Source organism: Mirounga angustirostris, unplaced genomic scaffold (assembly GCF_029215605.1).
Source record: "Mirounga angustirostris isolate CCGP_5_RB_7025 unplaced genomic scaffold, mMirAng1.0.hap1 SCAF_4, whole genome shotgun sequence".
Taxonomy (NCBI): Eukaryota; Metazoa; Chordata; class Mammalia; order Carnivora; family Phocidae; genus Mirounga; species Mirounga angustirostris.
This window is the reverse complement of record NW_026991712.1, coordinates 153,485,100-153,509,668: the sequence shown is the minus strand read 5'-3', so window position 1 is coordinate 153,509,668 and position 24,569 is coordinate 153,485,100. Positions and strand designations below refer to the sequence as shown.

Sequence of the window (24,569 nt, the reverse complement as noted above, 5' to 3'; positions counted from 1 at the left end):
ACAATGAAATATTACTCGGCCATCAGAAAGCCATCAGAATACCCAACTTTTACATCAACATGGGTGGGACTGGAGGAGATTATGCTAAGTGAAAGAAGTCAAGCAGAGGAAGTCAATTATTATATCCTTTCACTTATTTGTGAAACATAAGGAATAGCATGGAGAACATTAGGAGAAGGAAGGGAAAAATGGGGGGGTGGAAATCGGAGGGGGAGACGAACCATGAGAGACTATGGACTCCAGGAAACAAACTGAGGGTTTTAGAGGGGAGGGGAGTGGGGGGATGGGTTAGCCCGGTGATGGGTATTAAGGAGGGCACGTACTGCATGGAGCACTGGGTGTTATATGAAAACAATGAATCATGGAACACTACATCAAAAACTAATGATGTACTGTATGGTGACTAACATAATAAAATTAAATTTAAAAAAATTTTTTTAATTAAAAAAAAAAAGGCGGACATTATTATGCTGATGAATACACCCAGAATTGCCTTTTGTTTTCTCCTCCAAGGAACCAAGGAGGCAGACCCATTGCCAGGTTTCTTTGAAGCCCACCACTTGGTTTCTGTTCAGCTGAGTTTTGGGAGGAGTCAGCCAGGCTGTCTCTCTGTTGCTTGTGACTTTGGGGGCTGCTGTCTCTGTCCTTTGGAGCTCAGCCCAGCCTGGGTTGTTGCTAGCTGCAGTGTGTGGCTGGGGGTGGGGGCTGGCGGGGTGCCAGGGTCCACAGTATAAAGGAGCCAGAGGGTGGCAGGAGGCATGCCAGAGCCTTTGTGGCTGCAACTCCAGCCATGGTTTCTGTCTTGCTCTCCTTGAGTCTTTCCCATCTGGGCCTGTGGGCTGCTGGATTGATCTCGATCTTAGGCTTCTTCAAGCTCATCCGTCTGCTGTTGAGGAGGCAGATGCTGGCCAGGGCTATGGACAGTTTCCCAGGTCCCCCCACCCACTGGCTCTTCGGGCATGCTCAGGAGGTATGTAGGGAGGAAGGGTTGGAGAAAGAAAACAGCTTCCTTTCCTTTGGAGAATCCAGCCTAATCCCCCCGGGGCCAGGGAGGGGGTCCTTATGCTTGGACAGGGGCCTGATGTCCTGAGGGCCACAGTTTCCATCCAGCTTTCCCACTGGATCTCCCCCTTGACTCCTGCCTTCTGAGCTAGCCCTGGGAGTGGGAGCACTTGTAGCCCACTGATACCTTCTCATCCTTCTTAGGCTCAAGATTCGGACAAAGTTCTGCTAAAGGCCCAGTGATAGCATTGGGGAACCCCTCCCTCCCAGACAGTCCAGTAGAACTAAGCTATCTTGTTTAGAGCTTAAGCATCATCCTCTTTGTTCTGTGAGAATAAAGATTTTCATTTTAAGAAAATAAAAGTGAGAGCAGAGATGAGTGCTATTACCTGAGAGCACTCCCTGGATCATCTAAGTGGTTGGTGCCCCCAAAGGTGGGGTTCTCTCTGCCATGTCTGTAGGCTGGCTCAGTGCCATGGCATCTTCCTGGGTCCAGATCCTGGCTTGACCTCCCGTTATCTTGGGGTGCTGGGGACCACCTTAGCACCCATTGTCAGAAACACCTCCAGCTCCCTGCCTTCATGGGATCTAGCCAAGAGCTTTCTGAACGTAAGACAAGGGACACCTGCACTGGAATCAACTGGGAGAAGCAGATTCCCAGGGGATTCTAATTAACATATTGGAACTAGTGATCTGAATTTATTTATTTTAATGAAACATTTTTTTCCCTTCCAGGTTTATCCATGTTGTCACATATGGCAGAATTTCCTTCATTAAATTAAAAAAAATTTTTTTAGAACTAAGTGTAGGTATCATCTGTCACCATACAAAGTTATTATAATATTATTGAGTATATTCTCTATGCTGTACTTTTCATCCCCATGACTGATTTATTTTATAACTGAAAGTTTGTACCTCTTAATCCCCCTCACCTATTTTGCCCCTTCCTCTACTCCCCTTCCCCTCTGGAAACTAGTAGTTTGTTCTCTATGTTTATGAGTCAGTTTCTCTCTCTCTCTCTCTCTCTTTTTTTTTTTTTTTTTAAGATTTCATATGGTGAAGTCATAGCGAAATCATATGGTATTTGTTTTTCAGATAGGAATCTGAATTTAAAACCTCTCCAAGTGTTTTGCTGTGCATCTAGGTTTGGGAACCCAGGTATAGAAGCCAGAGACTAAGGCTCTTACTCCCGAATACCCTTTTCCCTTTCACTGTCTAGGGGATTGCCTCTCCTCCATGACTGATGCTGGGAATGAGCTTGACCTCCAGGAGAGAACTGCCCAGGCTTAATCTTGCCCCTACAAATAACTACCCTCTCAGGATGGCTTAGTAACCTACACGTATCCTGAAGAAACCCAGGAAAGGAAAAGATGGGTTAGGGAGCTGAATCAGACCCAGACCCTGCTCTCAAGGAGCCTACTGTCTATAGGGGAAAACAGACACCAGGGCCTTTCCTGCTTCAGGTTGGGTGGGATGCTTGCATCCAGGATCTTGCATCAGCCCCATGCTCTGTATCTCAGTGTTTGTCCCATTGGGTTGTCATCTTCTGTTTACTTGTTCATCTTGCTCACTAGACCATGACCTCTGGAGGATGGAGGCCTACTCTGAATCATCCCTGTACCCTCAGGGTCCAGCACAAAGCCTGGCACAGAGTGGGCATCACTGAAGCAAACAGTGAAAGTTGGGGAGTAGAGAGGGATCTTGATAAAGGAGGCAGTGAAGGAGAAGACAAGTGGAAAGACTGGGCAGCGGTCAGGAGAGGCCTTGCTAAATACAGAATAGGGTCACGGGAAAGTTGAGATCTGACCCTAATGAGAGTGTGAGAGGCATTTAGGGAGACCTTCAATCCCTTGCCTCTCATATCCCTCCACTACTACTTGCCTCCACCAAAGCTAGGCTTGTCCTCAGCCCATGGGCTGCTCTAGGACAGGGACTTTGCTTCCCTACCCCATGTCAGAGCTGGCTGCCCTCCTTCCCACAGATACCCTTCCCCCCTACCTTGAGAGTGTATAGAGGGCTTGGAACACAGCTTAACTCTGGCTTCTTGGCTCTAACACAAGAATCTGGAGAGCCTTGGCACCGAGAAGAGCAGGCAAGGGCTGGAGGGGAGGTTGTTCTTGGGCCTACAAAAGTTTCCTGGGGAACCACAAGGGGCCTGACACCTCTGCATTCCTCCAGGCTTTGTCACCTCTGCTCTGTCAGATCCACACCTAAGCCTGAGAAATGGGGAGGGTAGGGGTAGGGCTTGTTTTTCCAAACAAAGATGAGGTTCAGAAAAGGCAAGGTATCTGCTTATGTCCACATAGTAGCTCAGGAACTGAGTCAAGGCTGGGCACAAGACTCGTGCCTTTTCATGCAGCACATGATCTGTCTGTACAAAGTGACTGCAAGTTTGATTCCTAGCCTAGTGATGGTGGGAATAGGAAAAGAAGGGTGGTGGGGGGGGCGGGGCAGAGCTGTCCATCAGGATTAACTTCTCCCTTCTTGTCTCTGGTTGCAGTCTAGGGGCCCTAGAAGCATGTGTCCCCTTGAGGTGGAGTCATGTCTTATTCTTCCAGGGTCCCCCTTCTTCTACTCTGGGGCCCAGAGAGGACTTTGCACATAGTAGGTGCCCAGCCATGTCGTTGGCCTGAGGTTGGGAGGGGCCTGAGAATCTGGACTGTTGTCAGGGGAGGAGTGGAGAATGTCAGCTCCAAGCCCAGGAAAGGTGATCTTCTGAGACTGCTCATCGCTGGGACAGTTCCCTTGACCTTGTGCTGTGGAGTGAGGAGCCCTGGCTTGCGGTCTGGGGCTCTGGCTCATTTCTATTCAGTAGACTTTGATGGAACTATGCTTCTGCTCTGTGCTTCCCTTTCCTCATCAACAGTATGGAGATAAGCATCTTTACCTTGTTGGGTTAGAAGAGGATCGAAAAAGATAAAGTATAGATAGGTACTTTGCAAACTGCCAGGCAGATGTCAGGTGTTAAATCCCTGTAGAGGGATTCTTCCTGCAAAACACTCTGAGGCATTTGCCTCCTTCATCCTCTTCTTCCCACCAAAACTAACCCAGTCTCTGGGAGCCAGATTAGGTTTGTCTTTTCTCAAGCAACTTGCTGATCAACAACCCTGAGTCTGGCCCTCTTCTGAGGGCAGAGGATAAAGCAGTAAGACTAGAGCCAGCCCTAGAGTGAGCCGGTCTGTAAGAGAGATGGATAACACAGCACGGTGTTCCAGACCCATGGGCCCAGGCAAGGGATGCTGAAGTGAGCCCGAAAGATCTGGCTGCAGCAGTCCATGGAAGTAAGGAAGGAAGAGTGGAGGACACTACACGTGCAGAGGCACAGAGGCTGGGAAGAGTGTCAAGTGCGCAGGAATTTAATTTGTTCAACAAATATTTGTTTCTCAAGGTCTAGTACATGACTGTGCTCATAGCTCTATACTTCTGGAGTGGTAAGAGGGAGAACAGACTGGAGAGGACAAAGCTAGAAGAAGGTGGGGCAGATCACATAGGACCTTGTAGGCCATGTCGAAAGTCTTTATTCTGAGTGCAGTGGGGAAACATTGAAGGGATTCAAGCCAGGAGTGACAAGCTCAGATTTGTGGGGTAGAAAGATCACATTGGTTTTGGGATGGTGGCTAGGTTGGCAGGGGCCAAATAGGAGGTAGACAGAGCAGGACAGGCCTGAGGAAGCCATCCAAGCAGATGTTAGTGGAGTGAACAGTGAGGTGGGGAGGAGTAGGAGGTAGGGCAGGCTGTCCTGGCATTGTTGGCATGGGAGAGGCAGGCAGAGGTAAGGGTGTCAGTGAGGTGCCCTGCATGCACTAGGAAAGGGGGCCACAGGAGAGCCCTGGGAGCTTTGTTAAACTGCGGTATCAACCCAGCTGGATCAGAGAAAAATTTGGAAAATTCACCAAAAGAGAGAAAAGGACTCGTCGAGCCACAAGACTGTATGGTAACCAGGAGGAATGAATTTCTATGTCTAAGTGTAAAAATGTGGGGATCTGAGACCCAAGAAGAAAAGGCTCAGGGCTGGCAGCACTTGTGTGTCTGGGCACAGGACCCTTGGGTTCTGGATTTGGAGAGTTTCCCAGGAACTACTCTATCTGGATTTCTTAGTTCTGGTTTGTTGATTCCAGGGTAAAAGTCACTTGGTGGACCTGCAAGGGAGAGAGGCAGCCTCCTCAGGGCATCCCCTTTGGTTCTGCCCTAAATCCTGGGGAAAACTCCATTCCATGTTTCTGGCTGGTATCAGGGTGGATGGCAGTTCCATTCCTACATATGTGAGGAAGGGCAGATTTGGGGGGAAGACACACTGTGTTCGTGTTTGAAAAGGCTGGGTCTGAGGGGCCAGGAGGGTGTCATGCAGAGATGTCCAGGGGATGGCTGGTCATGTTTCCTGAGCTCAGGAGAAAGATAAACTGGGACGTGCTGTCAATTTTGGAAAGTCTCAGGTAGATGGCAAAGGAAGCCATGGGAGTAGGTGAGAGCCTCCAGGGAGAAGGCACAGCATAAGAAGAGGCCCACTGCTGGATCTGGGGGAGCCTCAGTCTTTGATTTGCAAATAATGGATGAGGAGCAGCTGTATCAAGAGAGGTGGGAGGACATGTAGGACAGAGTTCAAAAAGAGGGGGGACTTGACTGTGTCACAGCAGCTGGAAAGCCTCTGGGCTCATCCCCCAGGAGAGTGTTGGTCACATTAGCAAGACCAGTGCTGGAGAGGTGGGGCTGAGGAGGGAAGAAGTGCAACAATGAGACAGTTCTTTTGAGAAGTTATGAAGGGAGGAGGAAAATGGGGTGTTAGCTAGAGGAGGGGGCAGAACCAAGGGAGGTTTTGTTACATTTAGTGAGAGAGACTTGAGCATGTTTTAAATGCAGACGGGAAGGAGCCAGTAGAGAGGATGGGGCCTGTGATATGGGAGAGAGAGGGGCTGACTTATGGGTGAGGTGCCCAAGGGGAAGTTTGGAATCCAAAAGGACTAGCTTTGGACAGGCCCTGGGCACCTCCTCTACTGGAACAGGAGGGAAGGTGGGGAGGCTGGGTGCAGGGCAGGTGGTCCTTCAGGTCTGATGGTTCACTTTTAGGGGACTCTTATCTGATGGCTTCTGTTTCCTCCGTGAAGTAGAGCAAGGGTAATTTGCTGGGAGCAAGGAGCAGAGGGGTAGAGGGGACAGTTGAGGAAAGAGCAGCTTTTGAGAGCAGAGTGGCCAATGTTACGGGGCTTTCTAGAAGGTGTTTCTGCTGATCTCTGCTCAAATGTCCCCAAAGAGAGGCCTTCCCTGACCCTCCCAAATCCCTGTCTATAGTAGCAGACCTGCCCCTTATCCTGCTTTTTTTTTTTCCCTAGAGTTATTGCTACCTGAAATTATATTGCTGATGTATTATTTGATTCCTGTTTATTTCCTTTCTCCCACTTGGAATATGAGCTTGGGGAGGGCAGGACTTTGTCTGGTTCACTACTGTTCCCCCAGGAGCTAGCATCAGGTCTGGCACTGAGAGTGGGTACTCCATGCCCACTTACTGACTGCATGAGTGAATCCCTGGGAAATCCAACTCAGGGCAGCAAAACCACTCATGGGGGTGAGGACCAATGTCTGCATCCCTGTGGACTTGGGCACTTCTTGGGCCCATGCCCTCCTGCCTTCTTAGGTGTCTGGATGCTTCCCTGAGCTCCCCACAACCTGGTCATTCCTGGGGCTGGAGCTCATCCTTGGGGCTGAAGATAGGGAGGTGTTCGGGGCATTGCATAGGCTTTGGAACTGAAAGACATGGACTGGTGAGGTTGTGTGACTCAGGGTAAGGCCCACCATCATTTCTTAGCCAATATGGGGTGGCTAGGAGAGTCATGGGGACCCATGTCAGTCTTACCCAAAGTCCCTCCGCTCCTTCTCTTGAGCCAGGGGGTCCCTTCTGAGTCACATGTATTCACATGTACACTTGTGGTAGTACACTTGTCTCTGAAAGGGAGGATGGAGAATGAAGTTGCCTGTTTGTCACTAGGATTGGGGGGGAATCACCTGTCTACCCCTTGGAGCTCCCAGTGGCTCCCTCCAGGCTCCCAATGGCTCTCTGCTTTACCCAATAGAGTTTGTGTAAAGGGAGCCCATTTTTTTAAACAAATTTTTTATGGTTATTTCAGAGATGCTGCCTCATCTCAATTGTTGTTGGTTCTTCCAGGTAGTTGCTCCTAACGCTTCAGCTTTGAATACACAGCTTTGCGGCCCTTGACACTTCTGGGGCTTATGCACACCCTGAGTGCTGCTCAGTTTTGTGGGGAGGGGCAGTGCCCACAAGGTGGCGTAAGGGAGGACTGAGACTAGAGCACCCACGGGCACCTACGGATGTCCATACTAGAGGGGAGCAGATCCAGGGAATCCCAGGACTTCCCTGGTCAGTGGGAGCCCAGGTGGCCCCAGAAAGCAGAGTGGACACTAACGGAGAAGGCCACATGCACTTACCAGGTTTCCAGGGGAACGGAGATGGGGGGTATAACCCAAGCTCAGCTTCCCATGTGACTTGGGACAAGGTTAGGTTAATCCTTTACCCAGAGGTGGAAGTATCTCAGGGAATGTTCAGAGCAAATTCTTTAGTGCAGTTTGGGGGCATTTGGGAGTAGGATATGGCAGGAGATGCAGGGAGGAGGAAGATGTTGGGGAAAGGTAAACTAGAAGGGGAGGGAACTTCGAGTCAAGGGCTTACCTTGTGCAGGATCCAGTGCCAAGCCCTCCCATACAATATATCAGTGAAGGGCTTTAAATGGCATGTGACCTCAACTAATAACACATGCCCTGCATGATTTAATTAATGTCAAAATAATCTTATAAGGTAAGTTATCATCCCCATTTTACAGATGAGAAGAGTAAGATTCAGAGAGCCTAAAGATCTTGTCCAAGTTCACACATCTGAAAAATAGAGGAAATCAATATTCAAATGCAGATCTTCCAAGCTCCAAAGATTGCAGGCTGTGAAGTCAACTTTCCTGGGTTCACATCCCAGCTCTCTTATCAGTCATGACTCTACCTCCTCATAAACTCCAGAGCTCAGACCTTATTCTGAGGCTGATGGGAAAGCCATGGACGGGTTTTAAGTGTATCTCTGAAAGACTCCCTCTGAATAGGGGAAAATGGGTAAATAAATAATGGTACATCATTACAGTGGAATACTGTGCAATTAAAGTAATTAAAAATACCGAGGAGCAGTTAAATGCACTAGTTTGAAAAAAAGGACAAGACACATTAAATGAAAAAAACAGGTTTCATAGGGGCGGAGCAAGATGGCGGAGGAGTAGGAGACCTGGATTTCGTCTCCTCTCAGGAATTCAGCTGGATAGGGATCAAACCAATCTGAACACCTACAAACTCAACGGGAGATTGAAGAAAAGAAGAGCAACAACTCTCTCATCAGAAAAGCGACCACTTTCTGGAAGGTAGGACGTGCGGAGAAGTGAATCCGAGGCGATATTCGGGAGGACAGACGGCGGGGGAGGGGCCTCTGTCGGCCGCTTCTGGCAAGTGATAGAACCACGGAGCACAAAATCGGAACTTTTAAAAGTCTGCTCCGCTGAGGGACGTCACTCTGGTGGCTAAGCGGGGGGTGGAACCCTCGCGGGACAGTGTGGTCTCAGGACCCTCGGGGTCACAGAAAGACCGGGGGTGCCTGAGTGTGGCAGAGCTCCCAGGTAACGAAGCAGGGAAGCCGGCTGCAGAGGCGGAGCCCAGGCGCGGGCTCTCAGCTGGGGTGGCCATAAACCGTGATCCGCGGCACAGCCGGGCCACTGCTCCTCCAGCAGGGACCCAACAAGCGGCAGATCCGGGGAGACTCACCTTCCTTCCCCGGGAGGAGCTGCGCGAGAGTGCACCGCAGGGATCTGCTGGGTTTGGAGACTCTACCCGGGGTCAGGTGCCAGAGATAGAAACGCGTGGTCACAGGCCGGGTGAGCACGGAGGGCGGCCGGAGACCGGGGAGACGGGAGTGACTGGCGGCTTTTCTCTGGGGACTCGCTGAGGAGCGGGCCCGAGTTCTCGGCTCCTCCGGGGCAGAGATTGGGAGGCCGCCATTTTCACTCTCCGCCTCCAAAGCTGTACGGAAAGCTCGCAGGGAACAAAAGCCCCGGAGAGCAAACCCGAGCAGATTACTTAGCCGGGAGGGGGCAAGGGCGGGGCAATTCGGCCTCCAGCAGAGACATTTGGAAACCACGGCAACAGGCCCCTCCCCAGAAGATCAGCGAGAACAGCCAGCCAAGACCAAGTTTACTGATCAATGAGAACGGCAGAACTCCAGTGCTAGGGGACTACTGCACATAGAATTCACGGCTTTTTTACCATAATTCTTTAGTCTTTTAAAGTTAATTTTTTTTTTAACTGTCTTTTTGTCTTTTCATTTCTTTTGAATTTTTCTTTTTCTCTTTTTCAACCAACATCTTATCAATCCCTTTTTTTTAAAAAAAAACATTTTTATTTTTCATTTTTAGAGTCATATTCTATCCCTTCATAGTAGTTACCCATATTTTTGGCTTATATATATAAGTTGTTCTCTCTTTAAAATTTTGAGATAGTTTCTTCTAACAGATTAAAATATACCCTAAATCTCTAGTATATGGTGTTTTCTATTCCCCTGCCTGATCACATCCTCTCCCTTTTTTTTTCTTTTTTTAAATCCTCTTCTTTCTTTTTTCAAACAACTTCTTATCAATTCCTTTTATAAAATTTTTTATAATTTCCATTTTTACAGTCATATTCCATCCCTTCATCATATCAACCCTTATTTTTGTACATATATAAGTTTTTCTTTCTTTAAAATTTTGGGAGGCACTTTCTTCTAAAAGACCAAAATACACCCCAAATCTAGTGTGTGGCACTGATCTATATACCAGCCTGATCATATTAGATAACATTCTGGGTTTTTTTTTTTGTTGTTGTTGTTTTGTTTTGTTTGTTTTTGTTTTTATCTTTATCTTTTTCTTTTTTTTCTTTTTCTTTTTTCTCTCTTTCCCTTTCTTAACCCACTGCTTCAGGTCTTTTCTGATTTGTTTAGAGTATATTTTCTGGGGACGTGGTTACTCTGCTAGCATTTTGTTCTCTCATTAATCTGTTCTCCTCTGCACAAAATGACAAGATGGAAAAAATCACCTCAACAAAAAGAACAAGAGGTAGTACCGACTGCCAGGGACCTACTCAATACAGACATTAGTACGATGTCAGATCTAGAGTTCAGAATCATCACTTTAAAGATACTAGCTGGGCTTGAAAAAAATATGGAAGTTATTAGAGAAACCCTTTCTGGAGAAGTAAAAGAGCTAAAATCCAACCAAGTAGAAATCAAAAAGGCTATTAATGAGGTGCAATCAAAAATGGGGGCGCTAAGTGCTAGAATAAATGAGGCAAAAGAGAGAATCAGTAATATAGAAGATGAAATGATGGAAAATAAAGAAGCTGAGAAAAAGAGAGATAAACAACTACTGGATCACGAGGGCAGAATTTGAGAGATAAGCAATACCATAAGACGAAACAACATTAGAATAATTGGGATCCCAGAAGAAGAAGAAAGAGAGAGAGGGGCAGAAGGTATAATGGAGCAAATTATAGAAGAGAACTTCCCTAATTTGGGGAAAGAAACAGGCATGAAAATCCAGGAAGCACAGAGAACCCCTCTCAAAATCAATAAAAATAGGTCAACACCCCGACATCTAATAGTAAAACTTACGAGTCTCATAGACAAAGAGAAAATCCTAAAAGCAGCTCGGGAGAAGAGATATGTAACCTACAAAGGTAGAAACATTAGATTGGCAACAGACCTATCCACAGAGACCTGGCAGGCCAGAAAGGACTGGCAGGATATATTCAGAGCACTAAATGAGAAAAATATGCAGCCAAGAATACTCTATCCAGCTAGGCTGTCATTGAAAATTGAAGGAGAGATAAAAAGCTTCCAGGACAAACAAAAACTAAAGGAATTTGAAAACACAAAACCAGCCCTACAGGAAATCTTGAAAGGGGTCCTCTAAGCAAAGAGAGAGCCTAAAAGCAACATAGACCAGAAAGGAACACAGACAATATACGGTAACAGTCACCTTACAGGCAATACAATGGCACTAAATTCCTATCTTTCAATAGTTACCCTGAATGTAAATGGGCTAAATGCCCCAATCAAAAGACACAGGCTAACAGACTGGATTAAAAAACAAGACCCATCGATATGCTGTCTGCAAGAGACTCATTTTAGAACCAAAGACACCCCCAGATTGAAAGTGAGGGGGTGGAAAACCATTTACCATGCTAATGGACACCAAAAGAAAGCTGGGGTGGCAATCTTTATATCAGACAAATTAGATTTTAAACCAAAGACTGTAATAAGAGATGAGGAAGGACACTATATCCTACTTAAAGGATCTATCCAACAAGAAGATCTAACAATTGTAAATATCTATGCCCCTAACATGGGAGCAGCCAATTATATAAGGCAATTAATAACAAAAGCAAAGAAACACATCGACAACAATACAATAATAGTGGGGGACTTTAACATCCCCCTCACTGAAATGGACAGATCATCTAAGCAAAAGATCAACAAGGAAATAAAGACTTTAAATGACACACTGGACCAAATGGACTTCACAGACATATTCAGAACATTCCACCCCAAAGCAACGGAATACACATTCTTCTCTAGTGCCCATGGAACATTCTCCAGAATAGATCACATCCTAGGTCATAAATCAGGTCTCAACCGGTACCAGAAAATTGGGATCATTCCCTGCCTATTTTCAGACCACAATGCTTTGAAACTAGAACTCAATCACAAGAGGAAAGTCGGAAAGAACTCAAATACATGGAGGCTAAAGAGCATCCTAATGAAGAATGAATGGGTCAACCAGGAAATTAAAGAAGAATTAAAAAAATACATGGAAACCAATGAAAATGAAAACACAACTGTTCAAAATCTTTGGGATGCAGCAAAGGCAGTCCTAAGAGGAAAGTATATAGCAATACAAGACTTTCTCAAGAAACAAGAAAGGTCTCAAGTACACAACCTAACTCTACACCTAAAGGAGCTGGAGAAAGAACAGCAAATAAAACCTAAACCCAGCAGGAGAAGAGAAATAATAAAGATCAGAGCAGAAATCAATGAAATAGAAACTAAAAGAACAGTAGAACAGATCAACGAAACTAGGAGCTGGTTCTTTGAAAGAATTAACAAGATTGATAAACCCCTGGCCAGACTTATCAAAAAGAGAAGAGAAATGACCCAAATCAACAAAATCATGAATGAAAGAGGAGAGATCACAACCAACACCAAAGATATACAAACAATTATAAGAACATATTATGAGCAACTCTATGCCAGCAAATTAGATAACCTGGAAGAGATGGATGCATTCCTAGAAATGTATCAACTACCAAAACTGAACCAGGATGAAATAGAAAACCTGAACAGATCTATAACCACTAAGGAAATTGAAGCAGTCATCAAAAATCTCCCAAAAAACAAAAGCCCAGGGCCAGATGGCTTCCCAGGGGAATTCTACCAAACATTTCAAGAAGAATTAATACCTATTCTTCTGAAACTGTTCCAAAAAATAGAAACGGAAGGAAAACTTCCAAACTCATTTTATGAGGCCAGCATTACCTTGATCCCAAAACCAGACAAAGACCCCATCAAAAAGGAGAATTACAGACCAATATCCCTGATGAACATGGATGCAAAAATTCTCACCAAAATACTAGCCAATAGGATCCAACAGTACATTAAAAGGATTATTCACCACGACCAAGTGGGATTTATCCCTGGGCTGCAAGGTTGGTTCAACATCCGCAAATCAATCAATGTGATACAATACATTAACAAAAGAAAGAACAAGAATCATATGATCCTCTCAATAGATGCAGAAAAAGCTTTTGACAAAGTACAGCATCCTTTCTTGATCAAAACTCTTCAGAGTATAGGCATAGAGGGTATATACCTCAATATCATAAAAGCCATCTATGAAAAACCTACAGCAAATATTATTCTCAATGGGGAAAAACTGAGAGCTTTCCCCCTAAGGTCAGGAACGCAGCAGGGATGTCCACTATCACCACTGCTATTCAACATAGTATTAGAAGTCCTAGCCACAGCAATCAGACAACAAAAAGAAATCAAAGGCATCCAAATTGGCAAAGAAGAAGTCAAACTCTCACTCTTTGCAGATGATATGATACTTTATGTGGAAAACCCAAAAGACTCCACCCCAAAACTGCTAGAACTCATACAGGAATTCAGTAAAGTGGCAGGATATAAAATCAATGCACACAAGTCAGTGGCATTCCTATACACCAACAACAAGACAGAAGAAAGAGAAATTAAGGAGTCAATCCCATTTACAATTGCACCCAAAACCATAAGATACCTAGGAATAAATCTAACCAAAGAGACAAAGGATCTATACTCAGAAAACTATAAAATACTCATGAAAGAAATTGAGGAAGACACAAAGAAATGGAAAAACGTTCCATGCTCATGGATTGGAAGAACAAATATTGTGAAGATGTCAATGCTACCTAGAGCAATCTACACATTCAATGCAATCCCCATCAAAATACCATCCACTTTTTTCAAAGAAATAGAACAAATAATCCTAAAATTTGTATGGAACCAGAAAAGACCCCGCATAGCCAGAGGAATGTTGAAAAAGAAAAGCAAAGCTGGCGGCATCACAATTCCGGACTTCAAGCTCTATTACAAAGCTGTCATCATCAAGACAGCATGGTACTGGCACAAAAACAGACACATAGATCAATGGAACAGAATAGAGAGCCCAGAAATGGACGCTCAACTCTATGGTCAACTAATCTTCGACAAAGCAGGAAAGAATGTCCAATGGAACAAAGACAGTCTCTTCAACAAATGGTGTTGGGAAAATTGGATAGCCACATGCAGAAGAATGAAACTGGACCATTTCCTTACACAACACACAAAAATAGACTCCAAATGGTTGAAAGACCTCAATGTGAGACAGGAGTCCATCAAAATCCTAAAGGAGAACACAGGCAGCAACCTCTTCGACCTCAGCCAAAGCAACTTCTTCCTAGAAACATCGCCAAAGGCAAGGGAAGCAAGGGCAAAAATGAACTATTGGGACTTCATCAAGATAAAAAGCTTTTGCAAAGCAAAGGAAACAGTGAACAAAACCAAAAGACAACCGACAGAATGGGAGAAGATATTTGCAAATGATATATCAGATAAAGGGCTAGTATCCAAAATCTATAAAGAACTCATGTAACTCAACACCCAAAGAACAAAGAATCCAATCAAGAAATGGGCAGAAGACATGAACAGACATTTTTCCAAAGAAGACATCCAAATGGCCAACAGACACATGAAAAAGTGCTCAATGTCGCTCAGCATCAGGGAAATCCAAATCAAAACCTCAATGAGATACCACCTCACACCAGTCAGAATGGCTAAAATTAACAAGTCAGGTAACGACAGATGTGGCGGGGATGCGGAGAAGGGGGAACCCTCCTACACTGTTGGTGGGAATGCAAGCTGGTGCAGCCACTCTGGAAAACTGTATGGAGGTTCCTCAAAAAGTTGAAAATAGAGCTACCATATGATCCAGCAATTGCACTACTGGGTATTTACCCCAAAGATACAAAAGTAGGGATCCGAAGGGGTACGTGCACCCCGATGTTTATAGCAGCAATGTCCACAATAGCCAAACTGTGGAAAGAGCCAAGATGTCCATCGACAGATGAATGGATAAAGAAGATGTGGTATATATATACAATGGAATATTATGCAACCATCAAAAGGAATGAGATCTTGCCATTTGCACGATGTGGATGGAACTGGAGGGTATTATGTTGAATGAAATAAGTCAAACAGAGAAAGACATGTATCATATGATCTCACTGATATGAGGAATTCTTAATCGCAAGAAACAAACTGAGTGTTGTTGGAGTGGGGGGTGGGGTGGGAGGGATGGGGTGACTGGGTGATAGACACTGGGGAGGGTATGTGCTCTGGTAAGCGCTGTGAATTGTGCAAGACTGTTGAATCTCAGATCTGTACCTCTGAAACAAATAATGCAATATATGTTAAGAAAAAAAAAAGAAGAAGGTAGCGGGAGGGGAGAATGAAGCGGAGGAAATCGGAGGGGTAGACGAACCATGAGAGACGATGGACTCTGAAAAACAAACAGGGTTCTAGAGGGGAGGGGGGTGGGAGGATGGGTTAGCCTGGTGGTGGGTATTGAGGAGGGCACATTCTGCATGGAGCACTGGGTGTTATGCACAAACAATGAATCATGGAACACTTCATCTAAAACTAATGATGTAATGTATGGGGATTAACATAAGAATAAAAAAAAAACAGGTTTCATAAAAGTACTTATTGTATACTCCATTTACAGAAAACACCGCTGGGTGAGTAGATGTGGTGAGAAAACCCACCAAAGAGCACACACTACCCCCTGGATGATCTCCAGCCTCATCTCAGGCCACCGTCCCACCAGGTGGCAGCTTCTGGATGACACCACTACTTTTTCCTGCCCCAGAGCTTTGGTGCTTGTTGTTTGCTCTACCAGGAATGCTGTCCCTTGCTGTATGCCCCACCAGCTGCTTGTCATCTTCCGGGTTTCACCTTGAATGTCCTCGCCAACCGGGGGCCATCCCCGATCTCCCTCTCCAAGCAGATTCTCCCTGCTAGTCTCTCTCATAACACTGTCTCCTTCCTTCTTAGCACTAACTACTGGGTGTATTCACACTCCTTGATTGTTTAGTTGAATATAATTGGTCTGCCCCATGGATTGAAAGGGTAGGACCAGGTCTGTCTCATGACCTGAGACATCTAGACAGTACCCTGCACATAATAGGTCCTCAAGAAAAATGTGTCCAATGACATAACAGGGGCAGAATTGAGCAGATTTCTGCATTGCACAGCAAGCTGGAGTTACCACTCCCATGAAAACAGCTTTAATGCCAAAAGAAATCTCTTTCTCAGAGCAGCATAGATAGAGGGCTGATGACAGGAACCAGATGGAAGCAGGTTGGCCAGCTTGTGGTTGTTGAGCTCACCCAGGTACAGCAAGAGGGTGGCTTGGACTTATCGTGGTGTCTCTGGGTCTGGAGAGGGGACTGACCCCAGAGACGTGTAGGACTGTGACTGGCTGGGAGAGGGATGTCAGAGGGAATGATGCTCCCAGGGTCTGTCTGGGCAGCCCCCTGCCTTCCTTGCTCAGGAACCTAGGGCCTGGCTGGTGACAGTGTGTTCCTGAGTATCCTGGTCTTCTGTCACCGTTTCAGATCCAGCAGACAGGGAGCCTGGACAAGGTGGTATCCTGGGCCCACCAGTTCCCTTATGCCCACCCACTCTGGCTTGGACAGTTCCTTGGCTTCCTGAACATCTCTGAGCCCGACTATGCCAAAGCTGTGTACAGCCGAGGGGGTGAGGACTCCCAGGAGAGGGTGGGGCTTCCTGAGAGCAAAGGGCTCAGGGTTCCAAGCAGGAAGGAATCCTGGGGCCTGCACCTTAAGTCTGGGCAGCTGAGGTCCTGTTGATCCTATTGATCAATAAGCCTCCTCTGGGCATCTGCTTGTTTCTGCATGACCCGATCTTCTCTTTCTCTAACAGATCCTAAGGCTGCGGATGTGTATGACTTCTTCCTCCAGTGGATTGGTGAGTGGACACCTGCCTTCCCTGCCCTTGGTGCCAGGTTACCAGGATCCTTCCCTGTCCCTTCCCTCTCTGCCTTGTGCTCCCTCAGTCTGTTATCTCATATGGGACCACCTGGCCCCCAAGTGCCCCCCCTAAGCTTAGCTGCCCTGTGGGGAGACAGGGGAAGAGGCAAGAGAGCTCCCAGCTGGCTGGGGAAGTGGGGTTCAGGTACCTTCTCCTCCTGGGTATACCTTCTTCCCTGGAAAGGCAGAGCCAGGGCTCTGGAAGATACGTGAGTATGAGGAAGAGCTTTCTGGATCGGCGGCGCTGGAGTGGGATCCCAGGAGATTGTATCGGTGGTGTGGGCCAGGCAAAAGCCTGAGGCGGGGAGCGGTGGTAGGGCCAAGGCTGGAGTCACCAGAGGCTGCAAGGCTGGGAGGCTGGGAGGCAGAGCTGGGTTGGGATGTGCGACTGGGCAAGGAGGACTGGGGTGGGCGCCCCAGGCTGCCAGGGGTGGGGCAGGACTGTGCGCACTGACCAGCTTTCCCTCTGCCATCTCTTCCCCAGGGAGAGGCCTCCTGGTGCTCCAGAGGCCCAAGTGGTATCAGCACCACAAGCTGCTCACACCTGGCTTCCACGACGATGTGCTGAACCCCTACGTGGCTGTGTTCGCCAACTCCACGCACGCTATGCTGGTGAGCTCCCAGTGCCAGGCTCCTGGAGGCTGAGGCTGCTGCGCCAGCCTCTCCCACCTCCAGTTCGCCCTGGGGAAGGGCCATGAGGAGATTTGCTAAGTTTGAGGCCCCGTTCTGCCTGCAGTCGCCGTGCCAAGCCTTGCTGCACCTGACACCAGGTGCTGAGGCTCTAAGTGGCCTGGCAGGCCTGCCCTTATGTTTACTGGGAGACCCAGGCCTCCCTCTTCCTAGGTCAAGGGCCCCTGTGAGGCCCCAGTAAGGCTCCTCCTGTAGCAGACTGGAGGGAGGCCTATATTTGAGAATATTAGGAAGGTCGTTCTCATCTGAAAAGTGTCTCCTCCTCATTCTCTGCCTACCACAACTGCCTAAAATAATGTCATTAGCAACTCAGCTCTGAAAGGGATGCCAAAGGTCAGGGGTCAGGCTCTGAGTCTCAGGTCTGGATCATCCCCAGAAGTTACCCAGGCTAGTCATTCCCCTTGCAGAAAACTCCTCCCCAGCATCCCTGCAGGCCTGATCATGCACAGGCTGTGCTGGGGAGATCCCCACCTCTCAGCTCTCCTCTTCCCTTAGGTAGGCTGCCTGGCTCGGTGTCTGTGTGTGCTGTGTGGGCCAGGAGGCAGGTGGGCCTGAAGCCCTTACCCCCACATTCCAGCGGGATGGAGGTCAGGCTAGGGACTTGGTGCATGGGGGAAAGGACAGGTTGTTGGTCCTTGAGGGCAGGGGTTCAGTGCCCAGCTGACCCCCTGACATTACCCTCCATCTCTGGGCTCCAGGACAAGTGGGAGGAAAAGCCTCGTGAGGATAAGAGCTTTGACATCTTCTGTGATGTGGGCCACATGGCACTGGACTCACTCACGAAGTGCACCTTTGGCAAAGGAGACAGTGGTCCGGGCCACAGGTCAGGGGGTGCTCGGGGCTGACCACCATCTCCACCCAGGCCAGCTCAGAGGAGAGTGGGCAGGACTCCAGGGCCCTGGTCTGAGAGGATATGGGGTCCTGCCCTAGGGAGCCCCAGCTTGGGCGGGGGGTGGGGGGAGCTGGGCCTTGCCCATGGTGGGGAGATAAATTCTGCCTTTAGTGGGGAGGCTTAAGGTCAGGGAGAGGGAGGGCAGGAAGCACTGTGGTTGTGGAGAGCCCCAGGCTCTGCTGTGGGTCAGGGTCTGAGCCCTCCTCCCTGCTCTTCTGCTGTGTAGGGACGGTAGCTACTACTCGGCTGTCAGCGACCTCACTCTGCTTATGCAGCAGCGCACTGAGTCCTCCCAGTACCAGAACGACTTCATCTACTGGCTCACCCCACGTGGTCGCTGTTTCCTGCAGGCCTGCCAGGCAGCCCACGACCGCACAGGTGGGCCTTTCCCGCAGGGCCCACCCACGGGAAGCCCAGGGTCCAGTCTAGCCCCTTCAGGCCCCTCTGGGACCTCTGCCATTGCAGGATCTCTGTCCCCCTTTGGGTAGAGGATGGGTCCCCAGGCAATGACACTATGTGCTCCTGGCCCAGACCAGGTCATCAGGGAATGAAAGGCAGCCCTGCAGGATGAGAAAGAGCAGCAGAAGATCCAGAGCTGGAGACACCTGGACTTCCTGGACATTCTTCTGGGGGCTCAGGTGAGTGAGGACACAGTTGGCCACCCCCACCTGAGAACTTGTCCCAGAGGGTTCTTCAGACCATTTTCCTGGGACAGGGCTCACTGGACAGCAGCAGGGGCTGTTAAGCATTTCCCTCCTTTTCCCCCAGCAAATAGGACCTGCCCCTGGTCTTTGACAAAGCACATCAACAAAGGCTCAGAGATGGCAAGGTGCAGGTTGTGGCTGGCTGTGGCACTGGGGCAAGATGTGGGAGGCCAGGTCACGTGCTAGAAGTCCTAAAGACCAATTCTAGACTTCTGTTTTTTTTTTTCTAGAGAGGGAGAGGAGGGTAGAAGTGGGGGGGAGGGACAGAGGGAGAGGGAGAGAAAGAATCCTAAGCAGGCTCTACGCCCAGCACAAGCAGGATGCAGGTTCCATCTCACCACCTTGAGATCATGACCTGAGCCAAAATCAACCGACTGAGCCACCCGGTGCCCACCAATTCTAGACTTCTAAGACTGAAGAATCTTAGAATCTTAGATGTCATTCATTCATTCATTCATTCCTTTATTCATCCACTCTCTAAACTCACTAACCCCTACCCTGTGTTAGTTCCCATGCAGAAGATGAGAAAGACCTGGCTTTGCCGTCCGGATATTTATAATTTAGTGGAGGAGACAGGAGGTAGACTTTGACAAAGACCTCTCCTCTGCCAGGTGGCATTCTGAGCAGAACTGACAGTTAGGGCTGGGTAAGGTCACAGGTCGCTTGGGCAGAGGGATCAGGGAAGGGTTCCTGCAGTAGGAGGCATCCAAGCTGTGCCTGGGAGGACAGATAGGAATCTGGGGAAGGTCTCAAACCCCAGCCTGAAAAGGAGCTTTCCTTCCCTCCCTTGGACATTCATGTTATGAGGTCTTCTTGGTACCTATCTCAAATGCCTCGGGCTGTCCCATCATGCCTTCCCTAACCCAGGATGAAAATGGGATCAAGTTGTCAGACGCAGATCTCCGGGCTGAGGTGGACACATTCATGTTTGAAGGCCATGACACCACCACCAGTGGCATCTGTTGGTTTCTCTACTGCATGGCCCTGCACCCCGAGCACCAGCATCGTTGTCGGGAGGAGGTCTGTGAGATCCTTGGGGACTGGGATTCCTTCCAGTGGTGAGCGAGGCTGCCAGTAAGCCCAGTCTGTCCTTCTTCCCTGTCCCAGGGATGCACTGCGCCTATGCTCCCCGGTGTCATCTTCGGGTGATGCAGGGCCATCCTGGAAACCAGGTGAGGGTGGTGGCAGTTGTCTTGTTCCCTCCAGTGCTGTGGCTTTTGGAGGGACCTCTGTGGATACACCCCTGAGCCCATTCTCCCACAGTGGAGCCCTTTTCAGGTGTCAGCCTCCTGTTGACACCTCATAGATAGGAATCCGGGCGACTCCCTCAGATTCCTATCTGTCCTCCCAGGCACAGCTTGGATGCCTCCTACTCCAGGAAATCTTCCCTGATCCCTCTGCCCAAGTGATCTGTGACCTTTTTGTTTGTTGACTTCCTCTGCTGGTAGAACCTGACTGCCCTTCTGGGTTGCTAGATGGAACAGTGGGCAGTGGGAGAGAGAGAGAGAGGAGGGAATTGGGCAAGAATATAGCTGGGAGGGGCGCCTGGGTGGCTCAGTCGTTAGGCGTCTGCCTTAGGCTCAGGTCATGATCCCAGGGTCCTGGGATCGAGCCCCGCATCGGGCTCCCTGCTCCGCGGGAAGCCTGCTTTTCCCTCTCCCACTCCCCCTGCTTGTGTTCCTGCTCTCGCTATCTCTCTCTCTGTCAAATAAATAAATAACATCTTAAAAAAAGAAAAGAATATAGGTGGGATACCTGGGGAGCTGACCCTACCCCTACCCCCTGTCCCAACTGCCTTTGGATGGCCCTGTGCTGCCTCTAGACTCCTCTGGTGAAGAAGAAAAGGCTGTTTTCCAAACCCCATCACTTAAAATCTTTCGATTGTTCTCTGTTTCTTGGTTCAAACTTGAACTCATTGACCTGACACCTACTTATGCTGACCTCTCGGGAGCGTGCTTGATCTCTGGGACTCTCCCGCGGGCCCTTCTTTCCCTACCTCCTCCCCTCAGGCCTTGGCCTCCCGTCACGCACCTGACCTCTCTCTCTGGCTCCTGTGTTACCCTCCAGCATAGGGTTAGGTACACAACACAGCACAGAAAATGCTCAGTTGATGCGAGAGATTTTGGATTCACCTAAGGGAGACTGACCTTTAATTTCAGGATCTGAGATCTGATGTCTCCACCACCCATCTTTATTGGCCGAATGTTGGAAACCTCGCAGTGTGTCCAGCCAACTGCCAGTGCTTCTGGGGTCGTGTGTGGGGAGAGGAGGAGAAAGAGCTAAGGTGCTGCCTGCCCTTGGGATGTTTTTAGAAAGACAAACTCACTAACCAAAAATCTAGAAAAAAACCACAGAATGGAGTAATACTGAGAAGCCCTCAGTAATACTGAGAATACTGAGAAGTAATACTGCTCTCGACAGAATACTGTCGAGAGCAGAGGACTCAAAAGGGGTGGAGCTTGAGCTGGCTTTCCAAGGAGGGGTGAAACTCAGATAAGCAAAGGAAGAGAGAAATGAGCATTCCAGATTAGGTGACAACAGGAACACCACCGGGAGGCGGCGTGTTAAAATATTTATCTATGTTATTTTCACTTCATCTAGAACTTGAAGCAACTTCAAGGACACTTACTCAATACTACAGTAAAACACAAAGGAAAGAATGAGTCCTGGTAATGCTAATTGAAAATCTCTTCTCCCAGTTTGTAACCTGCCATTTCATCTCCTCTAAGGTGTCTTTTTTTTTTTTCTTTTGAAGATGTTATTTATTTATTTTTGAGAGAACTGAGCGAGTGAGAGGGAGAAAGAGAGAGCACAAGGCGCAGGAGAGGCAAAGAGAGAGGGGCAAGCAGACTCCCTGCTGAGCAGGGAGCCTGATGTGGGGCTCGATCCTGGGATCACGTCGTGAACTGAAGGCAGATGCTTAACCAACTGAGCCACCCAGGCATCCCTCTAAGGGGTGAATTATTTGATGAATACAAGTTCCCCATTTTAATAAAGTCAAGTATATCTAAAAAAAAAAAAATTGAAGACTAGGTGGAAAAGCCCTAGGGTTTGGGGCTCTGTAATAAAGTGCTGCTCAATAGTCATGATTGGATCACATTTGGGACTGAGCTTCCTGGTGGCAAAGGGGAAAAAAGAAACATAATTTTTGTTTTTTACCTGAGCTTGTCGTTGTTTATGCACTTATTAGTTCATTCAACCAATGTGTATCAGCCCCTGTTTTTTTCTACCTCAGTTCCACAGGGGAGACCAAGTGGAACCTAAAGAATTATTCCTCGTGGTATTCCGTGGGGCCTTAAGAGACACAGGAGTGACTTTGTCTTGATGGCTGGGTGCACATGCAGCTCTAGGGTCCTATGTCTTCCCTTCCTAGCAGCAAAGATGAGGGAGAGGTGGAGAAAAATGGAGCCAGAAAAAAAGGAAAAAAAAAAGGAAAACTGGAGCCAGAACCTCTGGGTCGGAGTGGCTACCCCATGTCCAATCTGGTCTGGGCACTTGGAGCACTTGTGTCCTTCTCACTATTGGATGTGTGATGGTGGTTAAGAGGGGAAAGTGGGGCTGGAGCCTGCCTTCCCGTGGAAGCCCCTTGCTCCACATCCCCAGAAAGGTCTGCTTGTATTGCTGGCAGGGATGATCTGGGGAAGATGACCTACTTGACCATGTGCATCAAGGAGAGCTTCTGCCTCTACCTACCCTGCCCCAGGTGTACCGCCAGCTCAGCAAGTTTGTCAACTTTGTGGATGGCCGCTCCCTACTATCAGGTGAGTTGGAGTGAATTTGGGGGTGGAACTGGAGTCCTTGTGGATGTTTCTCTGATAGTCTCTGTGCCTTTGGTCAAATCTTTGCACCAGTGGGGAAGAGCTCAGGCTTTGCATTTGGCCTGGGTCCAAATCCTGGTTCTACAATGTATGGGTAAATCCTTCTACCTCGAGCCTCTGTTTCCTCTTTTGTAAAATGGGGGCAAGAAGAGTATTTGCCTGACAAGTTGTCAGGATTAAAGAGACAGTATTTATCAGGGCTGTCATGTACCACCATGTAGGTTGTGCCCTGAACAACTTCAGGAGGCACCATTCACATAGACTATGATGATGTGCAGTACACAACCTATACAACTGTATGTGGTAGCTTTGTAAGGAGCATTTAACTCTGTATCTGGCACACAACATGCACCCAATGAATGGTAGATGTATATGTTACTATTAATAGCGTAATGTCATGAATAGTAACTTCCTTCAATTATTTGAAAGAACAAAGTATTGTAATAGACCTTGCCTGTCCTACCTCACAGTGAGGTAGTTTCAGTCCTCCTTTTTTTCTCTCACCATTCCACAAATGTCTGTGTTAGGTGCTGTGTCCAGTGCTGGGGCTAGAGGAAGTAGATATGATGATCATCAAAAGCACTTTGATGTCTTGAGGGTGGTCATGAACCCTCAGTCACTGGCAGTGCTCAGGCAGGGGCTGGTGCCCAGTTAGAAGGACACTAGGGGATTCTGGCCCTGTGATGAGGTGGGTGAGGCTATCTCAGGACCACCTAGCTACCAGGCCTTTGCTCTGCCCACAGGCAGCCTGATCTCTCTGCACATCTATGCCCTCCATAGGAACAGCGTAGTATGGCCTGACCCTGAGGTACCACATCCCTGGGCCTGGAGGTCACATAGGGTAGGAGGCTATGGAGATCACCCTCCCCAGGGCCTGGCAGATATTTAAGCAAGGCTTGTCCTCTCAGGTCTTTGACCCTCTATGCTTTTCCCCTGAGAATGTGGCCACACGCCACCCCTTCGCCTTCATGCCCTTCTCTGCTGGGCCCAGGTAAGGAGAGGCCCAACATCCCCAGGCCGCCAAGACTGGGGAAGGGAGAATGGAGGATGCTGTGGGGAAAGCATCATTTGGGAAACTCTGTGGTAAGGGGGCTGCCACTGGGTTTTTGATGATCCTAAAGTAAGGTAAGTTCCAGGGATCTTCTTCTTGCCATTAGCATATTCATGTCCCTGGCAGGTGGCGGGCTGGCTGAGTCATTCCAAGAAAGGCCCCCAGACCGGAATTCCCAATGTGAATCTACTCAGTCTGGAACCCTCACTGTGCTCCCAAGATCTGTTTCCTAAGCCCCAAGTCAATCAACCAATCAGCTAATTATTCATTCACAAGCAGTTACTGGTTTTTGTTGGCCGCTAAGAACCCTGGATTTGCTCACTCTGGACACCCCATAGCCTGATACCACCTTGTGCTACTCACGGTAGGAACTGCATCGGGCAGCAGTTTGCCATGAATGAGATGAAGGTGGTCACAGCCCTCTGCTTGCTCCGCTTTGAGTTCACCCTGGACCCCTTGCGGCCCCCCATCAAGATGCCCCAGCTGATCCTGCGCTCCAAGAATGGCATCTACCTCCGCCTGAAGTCGCTGCGCCCAGGCTCTGGGAAGTAGCTCTGCAGAGAATAGGGTCCCAGACAGCCCAGACACTGCCCTCCCAAGGCTGGATTATAGAATAGCTGTGGCTCCCTATCTTTGGGAGGCTTGTAGTTTAGATGGAGAGCAGGCACCCACATAAACAATCACCTGGAGGGCAGTGCCATGCCAGCATGTGTGTC

The 24,569-nt window shown here is 48.3% G+C and overlaps 1 protein-coding gene across 1 annotated transcript; it reads left to right on the top strand.

Annotated features, from left to right (window-relative positions):
- The first annotated feature begins 790 nt into the window (after positions 1 to 790).
- On the top strand, positions 791 to 24,405 carry LOC123841185 (cytochrome P450 4B1). The gene is given in 13 exon segments (XM_064589193.1): positions 791 to 970; positions 16,264 to 16,405; positions 16,592 to 16,636; positions 17,183 to 17,310; positions 18,087 to 18,211; positions 18,507 to 18,658; positions 18,812 to 18,918; positions 19,852 to 20,042; positions 22,613 to 22,677; positions 22,680 to 22,745; positions 23,546 to 23,610; positions 23,711 to 23,793; positions 24,222 to 24,405. Coding segments are annotated over 13 exon segments (1,533 nt in total).
- The last annotated feature ends 164 nt before the right edge of the window (positions 24,406 to 24,569 follow it).